This window comes from Narcine bancroftii, chromosome 13 (assembly GCF_036971445.1).
Source record: "Narcine bancroftii isolate sNarBan1 chromosome 13, sNarBan1.hap1, whole genome shotgun sequence".
Classification (NCBI taxonomy): domain Eukaryota; kingdom Metazoa; phylum Chordata; class Chondrichthyes; order Torpediniformes; family Narcinidae; genus Narcine; species Narcine bancroftii.
The window spans coordinates 3,089,847-3,113,489 of record NC_091481.1 but is presented as its reverse complement, the minus strand read 5'-3'; the positions used below and the strand labels follow the sequence as shown (position 1 = coordinate 3,113,489).

General features: G+C 45.0%; 2 protein-coding genes across 2 annotated transcripts in view; one reads left to right on the top strand and one right to left on the bottom strand.

Annotated features, from left to right (window-relative positions):
* rbm17 (RNA binding motif protein 17) overlaps positions 1 to 9,119 on the bottom strand; it is a 30,193-nt gene extending 21,074 nt beyond the window's left edge. Inside the window, exons 1-4 of the mRNA XM_069910104.1 lie at positions 9,015 to 9,119; positions 4,594 to 4,734; positions 3,137 to 3,253; positions 1,146 to 1,312 (exon numbers count right to left, since the gene is read on the bottom strand). Of these exons, the coding sequence (XP_069766205.1) occupies positions 1,146 to 1,312; positions 3,137 to 3,253; positions 4,594 to 4,716 (407 nt within the window). The 5' untranslated portion in view covers positions 4,717 to 4,734; positions 9,015 to 9,119. The remainder of the gene's footprint in view (positions 1 to 1,145; positions 1,313 to 3,136; positions 3,254 to 4,593; positions 4,735 to 9,014) is intronic.
* Positions 9,120 to 10,381: 1,262 nt separating this feature from the next.
* On the top strand, positions 10,382 to 20,774 carry echdc3 (enoyl CoA hydratase domain containing 3). The gene is made up of 5 exons (XM_069907520.1): positions 10,382 to 10,577; positions 11,445 to 11,566; positions 13,171 to 13,262; positions 13,686 to 13,886; positions 15,923 to 20,774. Exons 1-5 carry the CDS (start codon positions 10,411 to 10,413, stop codon positions 16,253 to 16,255), a joined length of 915 nt encoding a protein of 304 aa, XP_069763621.1. The 5' UTR covers positions 10,382 to 10,410; the 3' UTR covers positions 16,256 to 20,774.
* Positions 20,775 to 23,643: the final 2,869 nt, after the last annotated feature.

The window sequence follows — 23,643 nt, the reverse complement described above, 5'->3', positions numbered from 1 at the left end:
AATATTGGAGCAGAAATAGGCATCAAGTCTGCCCCACCATTCAATCATGAGCTGTTCCATTTCCCCACTCAGCCCCACCATAACTTTTGATGTCCTGGCTAATCAAGAACCTACCGATCTCTCCTCAATGTCCTGGCCTCCTCTACCGCCTTTGGCAACGAATTTCACAGATTCACCAATCTCTGGCTAAAAGAAATTTCTCTGCATCTCTATTCTAACTGGGTGCTCTTCAATGCCCTCTTGTCCTAGATTCTCCCACCATGGAAAACAACCTTTCTACAGCTACACCGTCCATGCCTTTCGACATTCGAAATGTTTCAATGAGATTCTCCATTATTCTCCTAAATTCCAGTGAGTACAGGCCAAGAGCTGTCAAACGCTCCTCACATGATAACCCTTTCATTCCTGAAATCATCCTTGTGAACCTCCTCTGAAACCTCTCTAATGTCAGCACATCCTTTCTTAAATGAGGAGCCCAAAACTGCTCACAATATTCCAAGTGAGGTCTCACATAAAGCATCAATCCAGGCAACATCCTGATGAACATCTCTGCACTCTCTCTCTCTAGCGCAAGTGCTTCTTTTCTCTCGTGCGTTGACCAGAACTACCCGCATTATCACAAATGCAGCCTACCAGTATTTTCTAAACTTGCAATGTTATGCCCAGACTTCTATTCTGTGCCCAGATCTATGAAGGTAGGCATACCAAATACCTTCTTCAACTACTGAGTGGAATTGTACGACATTTCATCAAATATGAAAATTAATTCTGTAAAGACACTACTTCCTGCCTGTTGAAAGTCATAATCTGATACGTAAACACTCTAAAAGCTGCAGCTCTTCAACAACAAACTCAATCAGGGACTCATTTAAGGGCTCCTACTTTTTCACTTCATTGATTTTATTTAATCTCTCTGTATTGCAGTCAATTGTTTACATTTCTTTATTTGTTTAAGTCTACATTGTGTACAGTTTTTTTTTTCCACATTAACTTTAAGTGGTTTTTCTGCCTGGCCTGCAGGAAAAAGAATCTCAGGATTGTATGTGATCTCTCTAACAATAAATCTGAAATCTAATCTATCTTTTTGATGGCCAGCTGCAGCCGTGTTATTTGCTTTTGGAAGAACGGTTTTCACGTCAACTTACTTCTCTCTTTCTTCAATTTCTTTCTGTCGCTCCAGCTCCCGCTGCCGCTGCCTGTCCTCCCGTTGACGTTTCACTACCTTCTCGTAGTCATTCGGGTACATGGGGTCGTACTCATCAGCCAGTGGGATCAGCACCTCTCCCGTGGAGAACCCACTGGGTACCGGGTCCTTCGAGGTGTAACAAAATGTGATATTCTAATGAAGAGTCATTCCCACACGACCTGAATAAAGCCTTCAAGGACAAGACATCCCTCTCTGAATGTCAGCTCTTCTCAGATTTGGAAGCAGAGACAAGAGTAATGTTTAAGGGGTTTCTAGACAGGCACACATATGCATGGTATAGAGGGGGATCTATCATGTATAAGAGGCAGAGTTTTAGTTTCACTTGGGCATCTTGTTCAGAAAATATCTTGTGGACTGAAGGGTCTATGTTTTATGCAGATAAATGTGGGGGGCACAGTTCGCTCAACACTGTTACAGCACCAGGGGTCCAGGTTCGAATCCCACGCTGTCTGTAAGGAGTTTGTATGTTCTCCCTGTGTCTGCATGGGTTTCCTCCCACCTTTCAAAACATACGGGGTTGTAGGTCAAGGGGGTATTTGGGCAGCACAGGTGAGTGGGCCAGAAGGGCTTGTTACTGTGCTGTGTCCAAATTTAAAATTAAAAATAATTGAAGTAGGAGTAATGGTATTTAAGTATTTCAATTTGTCCATTTAAATCAATTAATCTGTTTAAATCACCTGTTACACATTAATGGTCACACCTTTTCCCATTCACTGTATCCCTCCTTTTAACTCATACTAACACACAGCTTAGTATCAATAGTAGTCTTGGACACATTACCCTGGCTCCCTCATCCAAATCATTATTATAAATTGTGACCATCTTGTAATCACTTTGTCTATAATGAATCCCACCAGGAACATTAATGTTCTCATCGGACTTCTCTCAATGAGTGTATCTTTACCTTCTGCTTATGCACTGTGGGTACAATTTGCCTTACTCTTTCGCTTAAAAAAAAAAGCTCTCTGCTGGACGAACTCAGCATATTGAACAGCATCAGTGAGAAAAAGAATTAACTGATGGTTGTCAACCCAAAATGACCCAAACCATAATGATTTGTGTTGCAGTTAGCACAATGCTGTTTATGATGTCAACAACTTGGGCTCGAATCCAGCACTTTGTACATTGTCCCCAAGACCACGTGGGTTTCCTCCGAGTATTCCAGCTTCCTCCCACATTTCAAAGATGTCTGGGGTTAGTCGGTTAATTGGCCACATGTGTGTAATTGGGTAGTGTGGGCTCATGCGGTGTCAGGACCGGTTACCGCACTGTATACAAATCTAAACTCAACTATTCTTTTTCTCTCACTGATGATGCTCAACCCACTGAATTCCTCAAGCAGATAGTTTTTTGCTCCAGATCCCAGCAACTTGTGTCTCCTGTTTACAGGAGGATTTTGAAAAAAGGCCTCTGACCCTGAAACATTTGCAGATGCAGCCTGACCTGTGGAGCATTTTCTGTGTGTTTCAGATTTTCAGCATCTGCTTTTTGATTTTCATGGCTAAACCCTCAATGATTAAATCAGAACTCAGGGTTGCTTTTGCTCAAAATGAAAGTTTACAGATCAGAAGAAGGGTTTCTGGATTGAGGAATCAACGATCGGACAGCCAATGACAAGAATCAGTGTTCACCAGCCAATGGCCCTGAGACCATTGACATCTGTATAAAAAGGGAGGAAAGTTTAGGGAAGACATCAGGAGTCAGTTTTTTTTAAAAAACAGAGGGTTGTGGGTGGCTGGAATGCATTGCCAGGGGTGCCAGAGGAGGTTGGAACAATAGGGACATTTAAGAGATTCTAAGAAAGGCACATGGATGTAAGAAAAATAAAGGGTTACGAGGTAGGGAGGGTAATTTGTGTATTTCCCCCAATCTCCTTCTATTGTTTCAAGTAGAAGAAAAATGTTTCAAAATGAGTGTTATAAGTCTTACCTTTAAACCAGATGCTACGTGAGGTGGTGTGTCAGCAATCTGTCGGTCTTCCCCAGAAGTGCCTCGCTTTAGGTCTATCACAGGAGCCAAAACTGTACTCTGCTTTGAACGTGGAGCCTAAAAGACACAGTATTTCATCAAGGATCCACACCACCCAGCACACACACAGTTCTCGCTGCTGCTCGTTCGGGAAAGAGGTATAAATGCACCACCAGGTTCAGGAACAGCTGCTACCCCTCCACCATCTGAACAACAAACTCAATCAGGGACTCATTTCAGAATCATTACTTTTTTCTCTCACAAACTTGAACATTTTGTTACATTTCTTATTTGTTTACATGTGCATGTAGTATACAGGTTTTTTTTGCACTACCAATAAGGGGTAATTCTACCTCGCCTGCAGGAAAAAAGAATGTCAGGGTTGTTTGTGATGTCCTGAATGTACTCTGCCAATAAGTCTAAATCAGTGCTCTAAAGCCATTGTGCCATCAAAACGGTCTCATTATAAATACAGTACGATAAAGATGCAGCCATTTTTTAAAAACTCTCCCCTTATGATGCACTGAGAACATGCACCCCAGTGAAAAGCCGTTTATGATAAATTTGAACATGCTACTTTGACGATAAAGAGATAAGTATCTTATTCAGGCTTTGTAAAACAGAAACTACAGAACTTTCAGTTCATACCTGTGTTATCCAGGGTATTGTTTCAAACCTTGAGCCATTCAGGCAGTGATTCTCAAACTCCCCCCCCCCCCCACCCCCCCCCCCCCCCCACTATTCACATAGAATCTTAAGGAAACCTTTACTAACCATAGAACACCTATGACGTCCTATGCCATACATGCTCTGTGGTTAGTAAGGGATTACTTAAGCTATTATGTGAGTGGAAAGGTTGAGAACTACTGGGTTAAGGTATCCATCCTGCTCCATTTATACCGTGCATAGAACAGGCTGTTTAAGCCGCGGTGATAGATCCCGCTGGTTGAATGCGCTATGTTCAATGATTCACTAGTTGCTTGCTGCACCTGCAAAATGATAGATGATCGCACAGATGGCCCTCAGAGGTACAGAGGTTCATGTCCTAATGTGAGCACTCATCACTGGCTTATGTACGATTGCAGTGGTTCTCCACCTTTTGTTTATTCCACTCACATACCACCTTAAGTAATCCGTTACTAACCGCAGAGCACCTGTGGCATATGATGCTCTATGGTTAGCAAAGGATTACTTAAGGTGGTATGTGAGCGGGAAAAGGTTGAGAACTTCTGCATTAGGGCATACCACAGTAAACATGATTTACTGCTCTCACAGACTGTATTCTCTCCAGAGCTTCTACGTCCAGATGAAGATGAAGGGAAATACACGTACAAAAATAAGATTAACTCAGATCTATTTGGAAATAAGATAAATAAATTTTGAAGAAACGCAATGAGTTAAAACAGTAAAAATGTTACCTTTGATTGTGTTAGTGTTGCTTTCTTCACTTGCAGCTGAGATTGAAGAAGTTTGAAATTTTTGGACCAGCCCTCTGTTTTGGAGTCACTGGTCTCCACTCCTAGGTCATCGTAGAGTGACATAATGCTTCGTCTTTAGAGCTGAAATGAACAAAAAGCTCCATTCAACTCAATAAGCAAGGAAACAATGCTGGAACTTCTGCAATTTTCTCAGCAAGGTATCTTTCCCCAGCAGTCAAAAAGACTGGAGGTGAAATGGTGGCATCAAACAGTTCTAAGGACATTGGTCCAATAACCACAGGTACATGGAGTTTGTACACGCCCACATGGATATCGACTGAGTGCTCTGGCTTCCTCTCACATCTGAGGTTAATGGGAAAAGAAAATCAAAGGAGATTTGATGCTGCGTGTGAGAGAAGGTCCATGGGTTTGGTCACTGAGAAGCTGGAGGGATTCAGGCAGCATCCAAAGAGAGAAATTCTCATTTTTTTCAGGTCGACCTCAAACGTTGACTGAGCACTTTTTCTCCACGGACGTTGCCTGACCCACTGAAATCCTCCAGCTTGTCATTTTTTACATGCATTCCATTGTCTGCTATTCTTCTGTCTCTGGTGGGATTGTTTAAATTGAAAATTTAGACATACAACACAGTAACAGGCCCTTTCAACCACAAGCCCATGCTGCCCAATTACACCCAATTGCCCTACAACCCCTGGTACATTTTTGAAGGGTGTAAGGAAACCCATGCAAATATAGGGAGAATGTACAAACTCCTTACAGACAGCACAGGATTTGAACCCCAGTCCCGATTTCTGGCACTGTTACAGCGTTGGACGAACTGCTGCGCTAGAGAGAATGGCTTTTATCTAAAATGCCTTGTTCTGCAGGTATTCCAGACAAAAGTCATTCAAGAAACTGAATCAGAGGACGATGGACATCAGAATAAAAAATGACAACACTTAATTTTTCACCCTGCCAAAGTTACAAGTTAAAATTTATAATAAAATTTTAATTAAATGATCTACTAACGATCAGCTTGAAATGACAAAAACAGCATGAAAAGAACAACTCTAGGGACTTAATTACAATAATGAAAATAAAAAATCAAGCCATCTGGAATATTAAGATGGGGTAAGCGATTGGGTTCAACTACATCGTCACTGAATAATGGGATTTGGTCCAGCACCATGGTATTGCTTTGTAAAACCATTTTTAGCTCATGGGTGATAATGACTTACAATCCAGAGAAACAAGTTTGCTGCCACACTTTAGAAACCAGGTTTAAAAACCCATGAGAAATGCAGAAGATGCAGAGGGTGGAATTTTGTGCAAAGAATTGCTGGAGAAATTTTCAGCTGGTCAGTCATCATGCTGTTTGGTTCCAGGCTGAACATGATATGTAAATCCTTAAGTTAGTAACATGAACACAACTGTCCCCGGCCTCACAAAAATTTGAGGGACAGCACATCAAATGACTATTTCAATTCCCCATCCCATTCCCTTACTGACATGTCTATCCATGGTCTCATGGATTGTGAGACTGAGATTATCTGCAAATTGGAAGGACAACACTTCATCTTCCATCTGGGCACCCTCCAACCAGATGCCATTAACATCAAGTTCTCTAGTTTTCATCAACCACCCCCCCCCCCACTTCCTTCTAGTTCTCTCTCTCTCAATCCCTTTTCCCTCTATCACCTTTCACAGGGCCAAAATCAATTCTCACCTTTCCTCTTACCATAGCCAACACCTTTTGGCTGTTGGTCTGGACTCCTCTCCCATTCTTCCCCTTTTCTCTCAAGACTTTAATTAAGACACCTGTCTGCTTTGTGCTTACACCTTGAGGAAGGGCTCAGCCCCGAAAAGTCAGAAATCTATCTTTACCACCGATGGACGCTGCGAGACTGGCTGAGTTCCTCCAGCATTTGTGTTTTTACTACAATCACAGCATCTGCAGACTTCCGTGTTTCACCAACGCATCACATTCCTCCTGGTCACCCTTAAAAGAGCATTGATTTTTTAACTAATTTTAGGTAACCCCTCCCACCCCCACCCTGTCTAAACCCACTGTCCCCATCTTTTTATCTACTCGTGCACTTAATTTTGTTTTTCTTTTTCTTTTTCTCCCCACTGCAGTATCAACTTTTTCTCTTCATCTTGATGAAGGATTCAGACTCGAAAGGATGACTGACCACTTCGACCCATGGATGCAGTCTGACCTGCTGAGTTCCCCCAGCAATTCTTTGGCTGCAAAAATTGCATGAATCCTGAAGAATTTGACGAGATGTTTCCATAATCACCTTGTGGACATTTTGCAAAAGCAATTCATAACCAAAAAAGCTCATATGTACAGGCATCAAATAAACTGGCCAGGTGGTGAACACGGAGCACACCTTCAATGACCTCCCAGCAACTGTTCAACACTGCCAATTTCTAATATTACTTTAGATAGTCAACAACAGAAGAGACCAATCCAAACACTGATCACAAGCTCATATTTCTACATCGGACTTGATGGGCTTATGGCTAACACATGGAGTAAAAGCCTTTCTTTTTTAACATCTGCACAAAGAAGCTATTGGAACACATGCAGCTAAATTAGAAGTCCAAAAATCCAGATGCCAGAAATCCAGACCATGCCGAAAATCTGGACCAACCCAATCCCTGATCAGTCTGGATTTTCAGACTTCTACTGTAGTTAATTGCAATTAACCCACTTGTCAGCTTGACCACAGACTTTGCTGCCAATCAACTGTGACCAAATCCAGCCAAGGAACAGGGCAGTCAAGGCAAAGCTAAAAAGAGCTAAACCTCAAACAGTCCTGAAGTAAAATATGAAAGTCTGCAGACTCCATGGTTAAAGAAAAAACAATGCTGGAAGAACTCAGCAGTTCAAATAGTGTCCTTTATATAATCATTTAGGTGCCTTGCTGCGATCATGTCTCTCCATCCATCACAATCTATGACCCTCCAATTGTAGTTGTTGCCTCCCCGTTCTCCTTCGGTAAAGGCTTCATCTTTGAGCTGAGACAGTAGTCGATGTTAAGTTCATGATTATACAAAGGAAAAATATCGGTGGTTTCCCGTTGCCTTCTTCAGTTGCAGTGTCCATACTGGACAGGTCACCCTGGCTATTGATCAGCAGATTAATCTGCCCAGCGTTTTTAGATTTAAACCATATATTCTAATTTGTAGTATCTGCTTGAAAAAAAAAATCCACCGTCTACAATCCATGGCTTCAAGTGACCCTGATTGGGAGGTTAAACAGGTACTACACCTTGTCCAAGGCTATCAGTTGGAAGGAGTGCCTTACACTCCCTTTTGCTAAGCAATTGCACAGGACTGACATCAACTTTATATAGCAAAGATAAAAATACATAACTGATGTTTCTGGCTTGAACCCTTCATCAAGATATGGGAAAATGTTGGCAGGCGTCTGAATAAAAAGGTTTGGGGGCGGCATGGAGGGAGGAGCATGGTAGTAAAGGCAGGGGGGGTCATAGGTGGAGAAAGAACAGCAGGCACAGAAGTTGGCAAAGGGAGGAGGGATAGCTGGGTTAATAGCTGAAGGAAAGATAAGGGAAAGGGAGGGAGGGGGAAAGAAAGCAGGATAGTAGAAACCAGAGGAATTGATGTTAATACCATTTTCCAATTTACGGATGGTCTTGGTGGAATAGTACATGAGGCTATGGACAGACATGTGAATATAGGAGTGGGATGCAGAACTTAAATGGTTAGCCACTGGGATGTCCCTGTCACTAGTGCAGTCAGAGTAAAGGGACTCAATAAAGTGATCTTGCAGTCTGCACCCAGTCTCTCCAATGAAGGGATGGTCATTTATTTTTGCTCGAATACCTTGATGAAGGGTTCAAGCCCAAAAACATCAGTTCTTTATCTTTGCCTATATAAAGGACACAGTTTGACCTGCTGAGTTTCTCCAGCTTTGAGTTTTTATTTCAAACAGACCAGCTTGTATGTGAACCAACAGGAGAGGGGGTCATGGGGGAAATAGGCTGGGGTGGAGGGAAGCAGGGATTGGGCAGTGAGGATGGGGGTTGGGGTGGAGGGGAGCAGGGATTGGGCAGTGAGGATGGGGGTTGGGGTGGAGGGGAGCAGGGATTGGGCAGTGAGGATGGGGGTTGGGGTGTGGGTGAGGGGTGTGAGTGGCTTGGATGGTGGAGATGGTTTAGAGAGAAGAATGGGGGGCTGAAGGTGAGGGGGAGGGGGTGTGAGTGAGGAGGAAGGGGGGAGGGAGCGTGGGAGCGGGATGGGTGAGGATCCCATCAGTTTCCGCGCCTCAGCGTAGCGCCGTTTGAAACCAACGGCCGCCCCCGGGCTCTGGGTGCGTGGCCCGGCCGAAGGGTGGACGGCTCTGCAGGCCCCCCAACCCCGGGGGAGACAGCAAGCCCGACCCCACTCACCCACGACTTTCGAGCCGCCGCTCGGCTTCCAGCTCTTCGCGTCCGTTCCCATCAACCGTCCGGCCGGAAACAAACGCCGCCCACCGCGCCCCCTCCGGCCGGCGGACTCTCCTGCACCGCACCTTGGGATCCAGATCCCGCCCCCTTGAGGTACACGCCCCGCCCCTAGGGGAGCCTCCTGGATCTAGGTCCCGCCCCTTGAGGCATCCAGGCCCCACCCTTGTCCGGCAAGTCTCACCCTTGCTTATACAAGCCCCACCTCCTGGGAAATCAACCCCGCCCATTCCTTGGCCAGGACGACGCCCCCATTGCTAAGCCCCGCCTCAGCTGTACCCGCTGCGTCGAGGTGGAAGGGGCATTCCACCGTGCTCTGCCCAGTTGCTGCTCCATCATCTGACATCAGCCTCTCAGCATATTGATTTTGGCTCCAGAATCTGCAATCTGTTGTACCTTCAAGTTAAACAAAAAAGTTTGCAGATGCTTGGGTCAAGTGCAGTCCACAAATGTGCTGGAGAATGTGCAGGACAGACAGCATCCATAGGAAGTAAAGGGTGACTGTAGTTTCAGAGTGAAACACCAAAGTCTACAGATGTTGTGATTGTAGTGAAAACATAGAAATGCTGGAGGATCTCAGCAGATGGTAAAGATATATAAAGATGTTTCAGGCCAGAGCCCTTCAAGATGTGCCTCCTTTACTGTATATTGGTGTGAGAGATGATTCTGTGAAGGTACTTCTGTTTCTAACATTGGGGAGACTGGGTGCAGACCGGGACATCGCTTTGTTGAGCGCCTCGGCTCTGTCAGCAGCAACAGTGTGGATCCTCCCAGTGGCCACTCACTTCAATTCCCCGCCTCACTCCCTTGCCGACATGTCTGTCCATGGTCTCATGCACGGCCAGACTGAGACACTCACAAATTGGAAGAACAACACCTCACCTTCCGTCTGGTACCATCCAACCGGATGGCATTAACATCAACTTCTCTGATTTCCATTACCCTCCCCGTTCTTTTCCTTTTCTCCTTTCCTCTTGCTCTATCTCTCTCATACAAAAGAAAAGTCTCTTTTAAACCCCCCCCCCCCATCCCCACCCCTTTTATCCCCTCTAGTTTTTAGTGTAAAACACAAACATGCTGGAGGACTCAGCAGGTCACTCAGTACCAATAAGGGCATTCACATTTTTGGCCTGAACACTTCCTCAAGAATCCTCAAGCTTGAAACGTCGACTCTTTCACTCCCTGTGATGCTGCGTGACCTGCTGAGTTTCTCCAGCACTTTTGTGTGGTTTTTTAAATGTCCCCCATCCGCACCCGGAACCAATGTGCCGGGATGAGGGTGCGGTTCGGGGGAGCGCTTTGACAGCGGGACCGGGGAGCGGTTTGACTGCACACCGCTGCGATGGGCGTCCTGTGCGCTGCAGGACGGAACCTGTGGAGGGGAGCGAAGCTGATCGGGTCCGGCCCCAAGCTGCGTGAGGGCCGACCCTGGAGCCGATGCCAGGTCCGACAGGCCGGGGGAGCGGCCCCGGACGCTCTGACCCTCAGGACCCAGCTCGGGGGCATCAGGTGAGTGGGCCCGAGCCCCTGGGTCTGGGCCCTGCAGATTCGGGCCGAGGGTCCCACCTCCCACTGTCCCCGTCTTCACTCCCCCTGCCCTGTTCAACTGGTTCACCCACCTCGCTCTCCCGCTCCCTCCAACCCTGTCCCCATTCGGGGTGGGGGGAGTCTTCACTCCCCTTCCCTTGTTGGACTGGTGGGTCCATACCCGTCCCACCCAGCCCCATGGAAGTGAAGGCCTCCTCATCTGACGCAGTCTCTGCCCCTGTCCAAATGGGGAGGGGGCTTCTTCACCAATCCCACCCATGTTGGACTGGTGGCTCCTTCCCCCCCCCCCCCCCATCCCCGTACCACTCAGTCTTAATGGACAAGGGTCTCCTCCAACCCTATCCAGTTGGGAGTGTCCCTGCCTCTCTTCCCTCCCTTGCTGGACAATAGATTCTCTTTCCCCTTCCCACCCCCCCCCCCATTCTCACCCAGCACCATTGGAGAGAAGGCCTTCCTGTTTCCCCACCCCTCCATCTGACTTTGGGGGGGGGGGTTGTCCCCTTCTAATTGCAGAACTTCACCAACTCCCCTCTTCCCCACTATCCATTGAACAGGTGGGTCTTTCTGTTCCTCTTCCCATCACGCCCCATTTGAAAATAGGCATTCTTTTTTCACCACCCCCCCCCCACCCCTGTCTGTCAGATTACAGGAGGTTCTTTTCTTTTCATGTTTCCCTCACGCCCCCCCCCCAAATTATTTTTCTTCTTCAGGCTCTCTCCTCTCCAGTAGGACATGAGGGGAATGTTCAAATTTCACACAAATCCATTGAAGGTCAGGATTGAACCAAGGTCTCTGGTGTTGTTTTTTAAAAAAAACTTTACTTTGTAGGAGTATAGTGCTAAATAACCCCAAGAAAAGGAATGCCCTTTCACTGGCCATGCTGGAGTCCCTGCGCACAGACCTTCTCCACGAGGCTGGGAGCAATGATCTGCGAGTTATCGTCATTTCAGGTAATTCCATTGTGGATTTTGGTCTTCAATGAAGCTCTGTGCACCTGCTTGCTTGCTGCTTTAGGGCAGGAAGGAAGAAACACCCGTGTGCACAAGGGGAAGGGGAGCTTGTTTGCTGTGAGGCAGGAGAGCTGTTTTTCTATAGGATGGGAGAGCTGCTGCCATGAGGTACGTGAGCACTGCAAGACAGTGTGAGAACAGTGATACTGGCCGGGCCCAGGGCAAAGCTATGACTGAGTCAGCCTGAAGTTCTCGAATAGGCCTGAGGCTATTGCCTGGCTCAATAGGCCGCTGGGAAGCCCAGGTCGCACTGGCACTCAGGACCAAGGTGGAGGATCAGTTCAGTGGGCTGGAGCCCCTCAGAGTGAATACTCTGATATCCTCCATCCCACAAGGTGGTGGAGTCCAAATTATGCCAGATAAATATTTACAGTGAAAAAAGACACATGTTTGTGAAACACAAAATCCTGCATATGTTGTGATTGTTTTAAAAACACTTAGTAATTGCTGGAGGAACTCAGCCGGTGTTACAGGATCTCGAGGAGGTAAAGATATGACATTTCGGGCCTAAGCCCTTCCTCAAAGCAAAGTAGGATATGATAAGAGGAATGGTGAGAATTGATGTTGGATATGTGAAAGGAGACAGACGGAAAAGGGAAGAGAGAGACATTTCACTTGTGAATCTGCAGGAGTCATCTTCTGCATCCGATGCTCCCATTGATATCTCCTCTGGGTCGGAGAAGACAGGACATAGTCTGGGAGATCACTTTGCACCTCAGCTCTATCTGCCACAATAGCATGGATATCCCAGAGGCCAGACATTTAAATTCCCTGTCCCATTTCCTTGCTGACCTGTGTGTCCATAGACTCATGTATTGCCAGACTGAGGCCTACCGCAAACTGGAGGAACCACACCTCCTCTAGCCACTCACCAATGGTTGGAATTAGCATCGACATCTAGTTTCTGTTTAAACACCTCCCCTCCCCCCATCTTCATTCCCCCGTCTCCTTTTTCTTAGCTCTGTCTGTGTGTGTGTGCGTGCGTGTGTGCGTGTCTCTCTCTCTCTCTCTCTCTCTCTCTCTCTCTCTTCCCTTTTCCCTCTGTTTCCTGTCGCAGACCCTAATAAATTCTCACTTTTCCTCTCATCATATCTAATTAACACCTTTTATTTGTTGATTTGGACTCCTCCCTTTCCTCCCCCTCTCCCCCCATACTTTGACCTTTCTCTCTCCATTTTTATTCAGATGCCCACCTGCTTTTTTACTCACCCCTTGAAGAAGGGTTCACATCCAAAATGTTGGTAATACTGTACATTATTACCTCCTGTGGACTCTGTGAGACCAGCTGAGTTCTTTCAGCATTTATTATGTGTTTTTGTAGAGAGATGTTTAAAAGCTGCTAGATGCCCTGTCTCTCCCTCTCTGTCTTTCCCCATTCCCCCCCTCTCTTCCTCTCCACACTCTCAGATGGAGATCACAGAGGGCTAAAATAATGGAACCACCCACTGAGTGAGAGAATCTTTAAACTTATCCATTGCTGCTTATTCTAAATGTAAATGTGGCATTTGTAAGCGGGGCTGATGCTGTGTGATTCCTTTGTGCAGCTGAAGGACCGGTATTTTCATCAGGCCATGACCTGAAAGAGCTGTCCTCGACACGAGATCATCATATCCAGGTGTTTGCAGTCTGCACTGAAGTAAGCTCCTCAATTTATATCCAGACTGTAATGCATTGAATAGCAACTTCTGATGCCTTCCTGTTCTTTGCTTATTCCTTGAAGAAGGGCTCAGGCCCAAAAATATATATTACTGACTTTACCTCCAGATTCAATCTTGAGTTTTAAAAATAAATTGGATCAATAGGAGAGGTGTGGAAGGTAATGGAATGAGAGCAGGTCAGTGGAACGAGCTAGTTTTATTGGTCGACACAGTCCAGAAGGGTTGAATGGCCTATTTGGGCTGTAACATTCTATGGACGCTGCGAGACCAGCTGAGTTCCTCCAGCATTTCTGTGTTTTTATCATCTCCTGGAGACAGGTGACGGTTTCTAGAAGGGGTCTCAGAAGTTGGCAAATGAAGTCTATGGTTAGTGATGGTGATCACTTGTGCTCTGGTTACAGGTCATGAGCCTGCTGCAGGATATCCCAGTGCCGGTCATTGCAAAGGTCAATGGACTGGCCACGGCCGCTGGCTGCCAGCTTGTGGCGAGTTGCGACATTGCCGTGGTGTCAGACAAGTCGAAGTTTGCTACGCCAGGAGTCAATGTTGGGCTGTTCTGTTCCACCCCGGCTGTGGCTGTGGGTAGATCGGTCCCTCAGAAGGCAAGTGGCTCCTGAAGGAAAAAATAGTTCACGGAGATGTGGGACTGGAAAGCTTGGGTTCAAACTCCTCAAACGCAAACTCAATCAGAGACTCATTTAAGGACTCTTTTGTACTTTGATTTTTTTTCCCTCTCTGTATTGCACAGTTTGTTTACATTTCTTTATTTGTTTACATGTGAAAGTTGAGTACAGTTTATTTTTGCACTGCCAATAAGTGGTAATTCTGCCTCACCTGCAGGGAAAAGATTCTCATGTATGTACTCTGACAATAAATCTGAACTTTATACAGCGAGGCTGGATGGACTGGGACTTTTCCCCCTGGAGAGTCAGTAGGGGAGGGGGGAACCTTGTAAAGACATAAATTCATGAGGGGCTTAGATAAGGTGAAAAGTCAGTCTAAACTGGAGGATGTAGATGTAAGATGAGAGGTGAAAAAATTTAAAAGGGACCTGAGGGATAATGCGTTCACACAGATGGTGGTAACTAAACTATATAGAATGAGCTGCCAATGTGGGTACAGTTATGCCATTTAGCAGATTCTTAGATTGGTGTATGGACACAGAAGAGTGAGAGAGACATGAGGCAAACAGGGCCAGCTCAGAGTGGCATTGATGAGACAGGCTGAAGGGTCTGTTTCCATGCTGTACAAGTTTATAACTGTGCTCCTGTAAAGGGTTACTGGAATGGTCGACGGTATCCAGTGCTAAGAGGCCATCTTCGAGCTTTCCACTCTATATTTTCTCACAGTCCACTAAAAATATTTTAGTTGTGTTGTGGATTTGCAATTCCATCTATCTGGAGCAGCAAACAATCTGCTGGGGCAACAACTCTGCATCAGTGCATGAAAAAGAACGGTCAACATTTAGAGTCGGAAAGTCACCCCTTCTCCCACCAATGCTGCACGGCCTGCTGAATGCCTCCTGCGGATTGTGTTTTGCCCCAGGTACTAGCCATTAGCAATCCCCTGTGTCTTCAAGCACCTTGACTCACCCAGAATGTGCTGGGGCATGAAACTCACTGCCTGAAAGAGTGGAGTGGCAGGAACACCTCACCAGACTTGAGCTGTACGTGAATGTGTACTTGAAGAACAAGGAGCTTCAGAGCACTGACCCAGTACTGATGGCGGGTGGGGGGGGGGGGGGAGGGGGTGGGAGGAAGCTGGGTGGTTCTTTGTCAAAGCATAGGAATTCTGTGGAGATCATTTGGTCTATCCTACAGATGCCAGTTTCTATGATTCTTATTTTCTTTATTGGTTCTTAATGTATTCAGGATTATTTTATCATGTAATAAAACAGAAAATGTGATATTACAGCAGATAAAGATTTGCCATCAGCAAAAATTGCCCGGCGCCCCTTACAGCCAGAGAAAGTGAAGCAAAAGAGAGACCCCCGTAGGGTCACTGAGTATCCATGGATTCACCTCCATCACTTCCTCAGCCACACAGCCTTCAGTCCGAACCATCAACAACCCAAGGTTCATATAGCACAGCCTATGATCAACATGACATGACCAGGAAGCCTCCAGCACCCCTCTCACATTCCAATACCTGATACCCCTTTAGCCAGTCTCCAGCAGTCCGAAGCCGGGTTCCAGCCCCTTGACCCTAGTCACCAGCAGCCCACAGCCTGCGTGGGTTCCTCTCTCCTCAAGTCACCCAACAGCCCGCCGCCTGTCAGTCCTTCCACCTCAGACCCTTACACTGGTCTGCCGCTTCTCCTTCTCAAGTGTGTGTGTGTGTGTGTGTTTGTTTGTGTGTGTGTGGGGGGGGGGGTGAGCTCCCTGTTTTCTGGTACCCTGCATCAGCCTTCTGCTTCCCCAGAGTCTGCAACCCCTTTTGGCTGCTGTCGATCATAGGTTGCGCCATCTTGGGCCCAGGATTTTTAAAATAAACCAGCGTCAGTTCCTTTAACAGACTGTTTAAACTCTGTACAGAGGTTACAGCAGTCAGACTAGGCGGTTGGACCTCATGGGCAGGAAGGGCCTGTTACTGTGCTGTATGTCCAAATTTAAAATTGATTCATTTCTTTCTGCCACAGGTGTCCTTGGAAATGCTGTTCACAGGAGAGCCTATATCTGCCCACGATGCACTGCAGCATGGGCTGGTCAGCAGAGTGGTTCCTGAAGACCAGTTGGATGAAGAGACAATGAAAATTGCCAGCAAGATCTGCCAAACCAGCAGATCTGTTGTAGCACTGGGAAAAGCCACGTTCTACAAGCAGATAGCCCAGGACCGAAACAAGGCCTACCAAATTGCTTCACAAGTCATGGTGGACAATTTGGCACTGAAGGACGGGAAGGAAGGAATCGAAGCCTTTCTGCAGAAGAGGAGACCAATTTGGTCACATTCCACAGAGACAGCAAACAGATAAGCCGGTGTTTGGTATCAGGGAGTACGCATAGATCTGTAAACTGCTTACCCTTTTTTAAAAAAAAAAAACCTGACGTATAGAACTGTAAATTTCCAAACGTGAGATTTACTCCAGGGCTATTCTTTATAGCAGCCATTCTCAACAGGGCCTCTGGGGGCCACCAACTGAAATCATTAAACATTTTTTATGTAGTCGGTTGGAGAGAAGTACAGAGGAAACCAACTAAACTTGACTGCTTCACAGGGAAGGGGGCTGTAAACTTTGAGTGGGGTCTTAATGGGGCCCTAGCTCAAAAAAAGATTGAGAATGGTTGCTTTGTAGAGTGAATTTTAAATAGAAAATAGTATTACTGTAAATAAAAGACATAATTTGTGACAGAAAATCTCAGATGAGTATTATGGAATGAAAGAACATTCAGCCCATCATTTGGTCAGAGCTCTCTGACTCTATATCTCAAAGACTTGGAACACTTTCTGATTTCCAATTCCAGTATGGAACTTGCTGAAATCTCCATCAGGCCCTTGAGGCAGCAGCAGATCAGATGCAACTCGCTGCCCTCCAAAAAATTCTCCTTCTCTTCACCCTCTAAAGAGGCTACTTGCTTTTTTCAGTGAACCTGCCCAGTCTGTTTTCTGCTAATGTGAACTAATTGGGCTTTAAGACCATTTTTTTTTAAATGTAGCAGAAGTAAGCTATTCGCCCATTCCATCATGATCTGATCCATTCTCCCACTCGGCCCCACTTCCCTGCCTTCTCCCCATAAACTCCGATACCCCGATTATTCAATCTCTGCCTTAAATGCCTTCACAGCTACCCATGGCAGCAAATTCCAGAGGTTCATCACTCTCTGGTTAAAGCAATCTCTGTTTTACATGGGTGCCCTTCAATCCTGAAGAGTCTCCCACCAAAGGAGGAAAAACTTGAAAGTCTACAGACATTGTGGTTGAAATAAAAACACAATACTGAAGAAACTCTGCAGGTCAAACAGTGTACTTCATATAGCAAAGGAAAACAACTTTGCCACATCTACCCTGTCCAGGCTTTTCAACATATAAAATGCTTCTATGAGTTCCCCCTCATTCTTTTGAACTCCAAGGAATACAGTCCAAGAGTTGTCAAATGTTCCTCATATGCTAATTGCTTAATTCCAGGAATAATTTGTGTAAATCTTCTCTGAACCCTCTCCAATGCCAGCACATAATCTCTTAAAAAAGGAGCAACATTGTGGGACAATAAAATTTTATTCCATTAGGATGAAAAGGAAGAGCTGGCTTGCTTGAACAGGTGTTGCTGGAGCAACTCAGCAGGTCAGGGACAATGGATGGGAAATGGTCAACGTTACAGGTCTGAACCCTTTATTGTGGATGCTGTATGACCTGTGAGTTCCTTCAGCAATTCTTTGTTTGCTCAGGATTCCAGCAGTTCCAGCTTTTTTTTTTCTAAAGCTGACTTCATGGCTCAGCAAATAGAACATTACAACACAGAAAGAGGCCCCTTTGGCCCTTCTAGTCTGTGCTAAACCTTTTTTTTGGCTAGTCCAACTAACCTGCATCCAGTCCATAGCCCTCCATACCTCTCCCATCCATGTACCTGTCCAAATTCTTAAATGTTAAAATGAGCCCGCATTCACCACTTCAGCTGGCAGTTCTTTCCATGCACTCTAAACTTCCCCTTTCACCCTTAACCCATGTCCTCTGGTTTGTATCTCACCCACCCTCAGTGGAAAAAGCCAACATACATCATCTCCTCATAATTTTAAATGCTTTCATCAATTCTCCCCTCATTATTCTGTGCTCCAGGGAATAAAGTCCTAACCTGTTTAACCTTTCCCTGTAAAGCAGTTCCTTAATTCTGGTCAACATCCTAGTAAATCTTCTCAGCACTCTTTCATCCTTGTTGATATCTTTCCTGTAGTTAGGTGACCCAAACTGCACACCATACTCCAAATTTGGCCTCACCAATGTCTTGTACAATTTTACCATAACATCCCAACACCTATACTTAATACTTTGATTTATGGAGGCCAATATGTCAAAATTTTTCTTTCCAACCCTATCCACCTGTGACACCATTTTCATGGAATTATCCATGGCCCCTCTTCTACCACTCTCCTCAGTGCCCTACCATTTCCTGTGTATGTCCTTTCTTAGTTTGTCCTTCCAAAATGCAATACCTCACACTTGTCTGCATTAAATTCCATCTGCCATTTTTCCAGCTAGTCCAGATGCCTTCTCAAGCTTTGAAAACCTTCTTTGCTGTCCACAACACTTCCAATCTTCATGTCATCTACAAACTTGCGGATCCAATTTACCACATTATCATCCAGATCATTGATAGAGATGACAAACAACAATAGTCCCAGCACCGATCCCTGAGGCACATCATTAGTCACAGGCCTCCAGTCTGAGAAGGAATTACCTACCACTGCTCCCTGCCTTTTGTCCAGCCATTGTTGAATCAAGCTCACTATGTCACCATGAATACCTCGAATTCTCGATGATCAGGTGTGTCAATATTTCAGTGGAACAAAGGAAATTACAGTGGGATGAAAGAAGAACTGGCCCAAGTTGACTGGAAAAGTCAGCTCAATGGAGGGATGGCAGAGCAGAATTGGATGATATTTCTACAAGAAATAAAGAATGCACAGGGTGGATAAATTCTAAGCAAAAAAGAAAATTCTGAATGGGAAAAATGGCACAAGGGAAGGCAGACAAGGAAGCAAAAATTAGTGAAATAACAGAGGACTGAGAAACTTTTAAAAACTTGCAAAAAGAGAAAGACATTCAGAAAGAAAAGATTAATTATGAAAGGAAGTTGACAAATTACAAACAAAAAGCACTGAGTTTTTTTTAATATATGAAGAGTAAAAGAGAGACACGGGTGGATATAGGACCGATTGAAAATGATACTGGAGAAATTATAATGGGCAACAAAGAGATGGCAGAGGAAGTAAATGAGGATTTTGCATCAGTCTTCACTGAGGAAGACAATAGCCATATACCTAACAGTCAGTCAGAGGTCTCCACGAATAGAGTTAAGTACAGCCAGGATTACTAGAGAGATACTGCTAAATGGACTAAATGTAGATAAGTCTCTGGGACCAGATGAGATGCACCTACAGGTTCTGAAGGAGGTGGCTTTGGAGATTATGGAGGCATTGGAATTGATTTTCCAGAAATCAATAGACTTTGGTTCCAGGGAATTGGAAGGTCGCAAATGTAGTTCTGCTGTTTAAGAAAGGAGGGAGGCAGAAAAAAGGAAACTAGGCCTATTAGTCTGACATCGGTTGTTGGGAAGTTATTGGAGTCGATCCTCAAGGATGGGGTTATGAAATACCTCGAGGTGCGATGGATATGTCCAAGCCAGCATGGTTTCATGAAGGGAAGATCCTGCCTGACCAACGTAATGGAATTTTTCGAGGAAATCTCAAGTAGGATGGACAAGGGAGAGGCTGTGGATGATGTGTATTTGGATTTTCAAAAGACCTTGATAAGGTGCCACATAAGAGACTGTTTAATATGATGAGAGCCCATGGAATTACAGGAAAGTTATTAGACTGGGTGGAGCATTGGCTGATAGACAGGAAGCAAAGGGTGGGAATAAAGGGATCCTGTTCTGGTGGGTTTCCGGTGACTAGTGGTGGTCCGCAGGGGTCGGTGTTGGGGCTGCTTCTTTTTACAATATACATTGATGATTTAGATTAAGGAGTGAATGGTTTTGTGGCGAAGTTTGCAGATGACACCAAGATGGGTGGAGGAGCAGGAAGTGTTGAAGAAACTGAAAGGTTGCAGAGAGACGTGGACCGTTGAGGAGAGGGGGCAAAGAAATGGCAGATAAGATACAATGTTGAGAAATGTACATTTTGGAAGAAGAAATAAACTGGCAGATTATAATAGAAGGGGAGAAAATTCAAAATTCGTAAGTGTAAAGAAACGGGAGTCCTCATACAGGATAATTTAAAGGTTAACCACGAGGTTGGATTGGCAGTAGAAAGCAAATGCTATGTTGGCATTCATTTCAAGGGAAATAGAGTATAAGAGTAAAGAGGTGTTGATGAGACTCTATGGGGCACTGGTGAGGCCTCACTTGGATACTGTGTGTAGTTTTGGGCCCCTTAGAAGGGATATACTGATGTTGGAGAGAGTTCAGAGAAGATTTACCAGGATGATTCCTGGAATGCAAGGGCTAACATATGAGGAATGTTTAGCGGCTCTTGGACTCTATTCCGCTTCAGCTACTGCCTCATTTAGACTTTTTCTACCACTATTTTTATTTATTTTGTACGTTGGTTTATATGAATATTTGCACCGTGATACTGCTGCAAAACAATGAATTTCGTGACTTGTTCATGCCAGTAAATTCTGATTCCTCTTATATTTATTATGGCATAATATGGTAAGTTAATGTAACTATTGTAGTTGGGGTATCCTACGTACCTGTGTGGCTGCAGCAAGTAAGAATGTCAGTGCCTCTGTACATTGTACTTGGTGTATATGACAATAAACCCTCCTGCTCATAATCTGATGCTGATCCATCCCTCTGGCCACATATCTGCAGAGTTTAATGAAAATCAGAACACTGTAAATGCTTGAAATATGAAACGAAAAAAGAACAGAAAATGCTGGAAGCATTCGGAAAGTTGGGCAGCACTGATGACCATGGAGTCTGGGTCCAAGATGGTAGCACCTGTATACGGCAGTGGCCTCGAGGGGTTTCAAACCCCAGGGGAGCAGCGGGTCAGCTCTGGAAACCAGTAACGGGGAGAACACCCAGTTTTTTGAGAAGGAGAAGCAGACCCTAAGGACATTGACCAATGAGGGGCTTTGCAGTTGAAGGACACATGGAGGTCAGCAAGGTCGGCGAAGCAGTTAGCATGACACATACAGCGCCAGTGATTGGGACCAGGGTTCAAATCCCACACTGTCTGTAAGGAATTTGTACGTTCTCCCCGTCTGCGTGGGTTTTCCCCCGGGGGCTCTGGTTTCCTCCCACTGTTCCAAAAGTACCAGGGGTTGTAAATTGGGAGGCAGGGGCCTGTGAGCCAAATTACCGTGCTGTATGTCTAAATTTAAAATTAACAGTCGGTGATCTGCTGGTGACGTGCAGACGATGAAATCACACAGGACATGGACTGCTGGCGTCTTGATGTCAAAGGACTCACACTGGATTGTGGGCTACTGGAGACCAGCTCATGAGAACCAGGTATCAAAACCAGGATTTGAGAGGGTGTTGAGGACAAGGAGGACTCCCGAATAGGCCCTGGTCGGTGAAGCCTTCGTCATCCTGACAGAGGTTTGGGTCTGGTCCGGTTGCTGTTGGTTTGAACTGAACAGGAGTCTGTGTGGCTGCAGAGGCTGTGTGGCTGCAGAGGCTGTGGGAATGCTGGAGGCGAATCCACAGACACCTGGTGACTCTGGGGGGGATTTTCTTTCTCTGACTCTAAGGGGAACCTGACAATGCCAATGGCGAATCTCTGTTGGCCTTTCACAGACCAAAGGCAATTTTGCATAACATTACATGTCTGATTTATTACACTTGACAGCAAATAGTATCTGATTTGACCTGAGGCTGACTCAAGTCTACAGTTCCTTTTCATTTACATACCAATACCACTGCACATCTGATAGACAATGCCTTTCTAAAATTGGCTTCATTAGTTACCAAACCTTGATGTGATCTCATCAAATTGAAATTTCTGAATGTACACCACCTCATGTTTTATTTTTTAACATTCATTTTTCTTGGGATCTTAGTGTGATTGAATTTATTGGTCATCCTAATTATCCTTGAGCTGCAGTAAACTCATATTCCACGTTCGACCTTAAGTAATCCCTAGGCCATCAGTGTTCTGTGATTAGTAAGGGATTGCTTAAGATGGGATGTGAGTGGGAAGGGAAGGTTGAGAATCACTGCTCTAAACCCAATTGTTACTGAAATATTTTGCTTGAGAAAAGTTGTCATTGGCCCATTTCCTTTGGAGTTGTGAAACCATGCACATAACAAGTCAATTAGGGACAATTAAAACAGTGGTTTTCAAACATTTTCTTCACATTCACATCCCACCTTAAGTGATTGGAAACCACGTAAGCAAGAGAGGGGTTGGGAGTCACGTGATGGAGTAGTGGCCGGTCGGGGAACTCGAGCCCTCTCCGGAAAAGTTTTAAAAAAACACAGAAAACACAAAGGCACAAACACAAAAATTAAAATAAAGTGAAAGTAAAGGTGGGAAGAAAATGGCAGCGAAGAAAGAAAAGTCAAAAGCAACGGGAAGAAGAGAGAAGAAAGGACGTCGGAAGAAGGAGGAGAAGGCCTTACCTGTCCGAGGAGGCCCGCCGCAGAGAGAGAAGCCCGCTCCCTCAGGTCAGTTGAAGTCCCGAGCTCGGGACTACAAAAATGGCTCACAGAGCCAAGCAAAAGTGTGCAACCGCGCATGACAAAAAAAACACTGACGGGAGGGGGGACCAGCTGAGGAGTCGATCTCCACAGCTGAGAATGACAGCTACAACACAACAACAAGAAAAGAACATAGAAAACAATGAGAACAAGAAAGAAGAGAGTAAAAAGAAATCAAGGAAACAACAAATGACCAACCCAGAGGAAGAAGAAGAAGAAGAAGAACACAGAGAAATAGAAGAAGAAGGGAAAGGCAAGACAAAGGATTTTTTTTTAAAGAATATATGGAATCAGTATAAGAATGGCAATCACAAGAATTTAGTGAAATAAAAAGAAGAATTAAAAGTACAGAAGAAAAAATGAATAGATTAGAGATGGTCATGTCAGATATAGGAAAAAGAGTGGACAAGGTGGAAGAACGAGAAACAGCCGTAGAAATGGAAGTAGAGGACTTAAAAAAGAAATTAGAAGAATCTAATAAAAAAGTTAGAGACACAAGAGCTGTTAGCTCAGAAGATAGATATAATGGAAAATTATATAGAAGAAATAATATTAAGGAAGATGAAGAAGGCAAGAATATGAGAGAATTTATAAAAGATTGGATCCCCAGGGTCCTAGGATTACAGGAAGAATTACAGGAAGAAATGGAAATAGAAAGGGCACATAGAACATCAGCCCCGAAACCACAGCCACAACAAAAACCAAGATCCATTTGAGTAAAATTCCTAAGATATGCAACAAGAGAAAATATATTGGAGAAAGCAATGAAGAAAATAAGAGAAGACAAAAAGCCACTGGAATACAAAGGTCAAAAAAATTTTTCTATCCAGACATATGTTTTGAACTCCTGAAGAAGTGAAAGGAGTTTAATACAGCAAAAGCGATCCTATGAAAAAAAGGATATCCTTCCTTTGGCTTGGCTTCGCGGACGAAGATTTATGGAGGGGGTAAATGTCCACGTCAGCTGCAGGCTCGTTTGTGGCTGACAAGTCCGA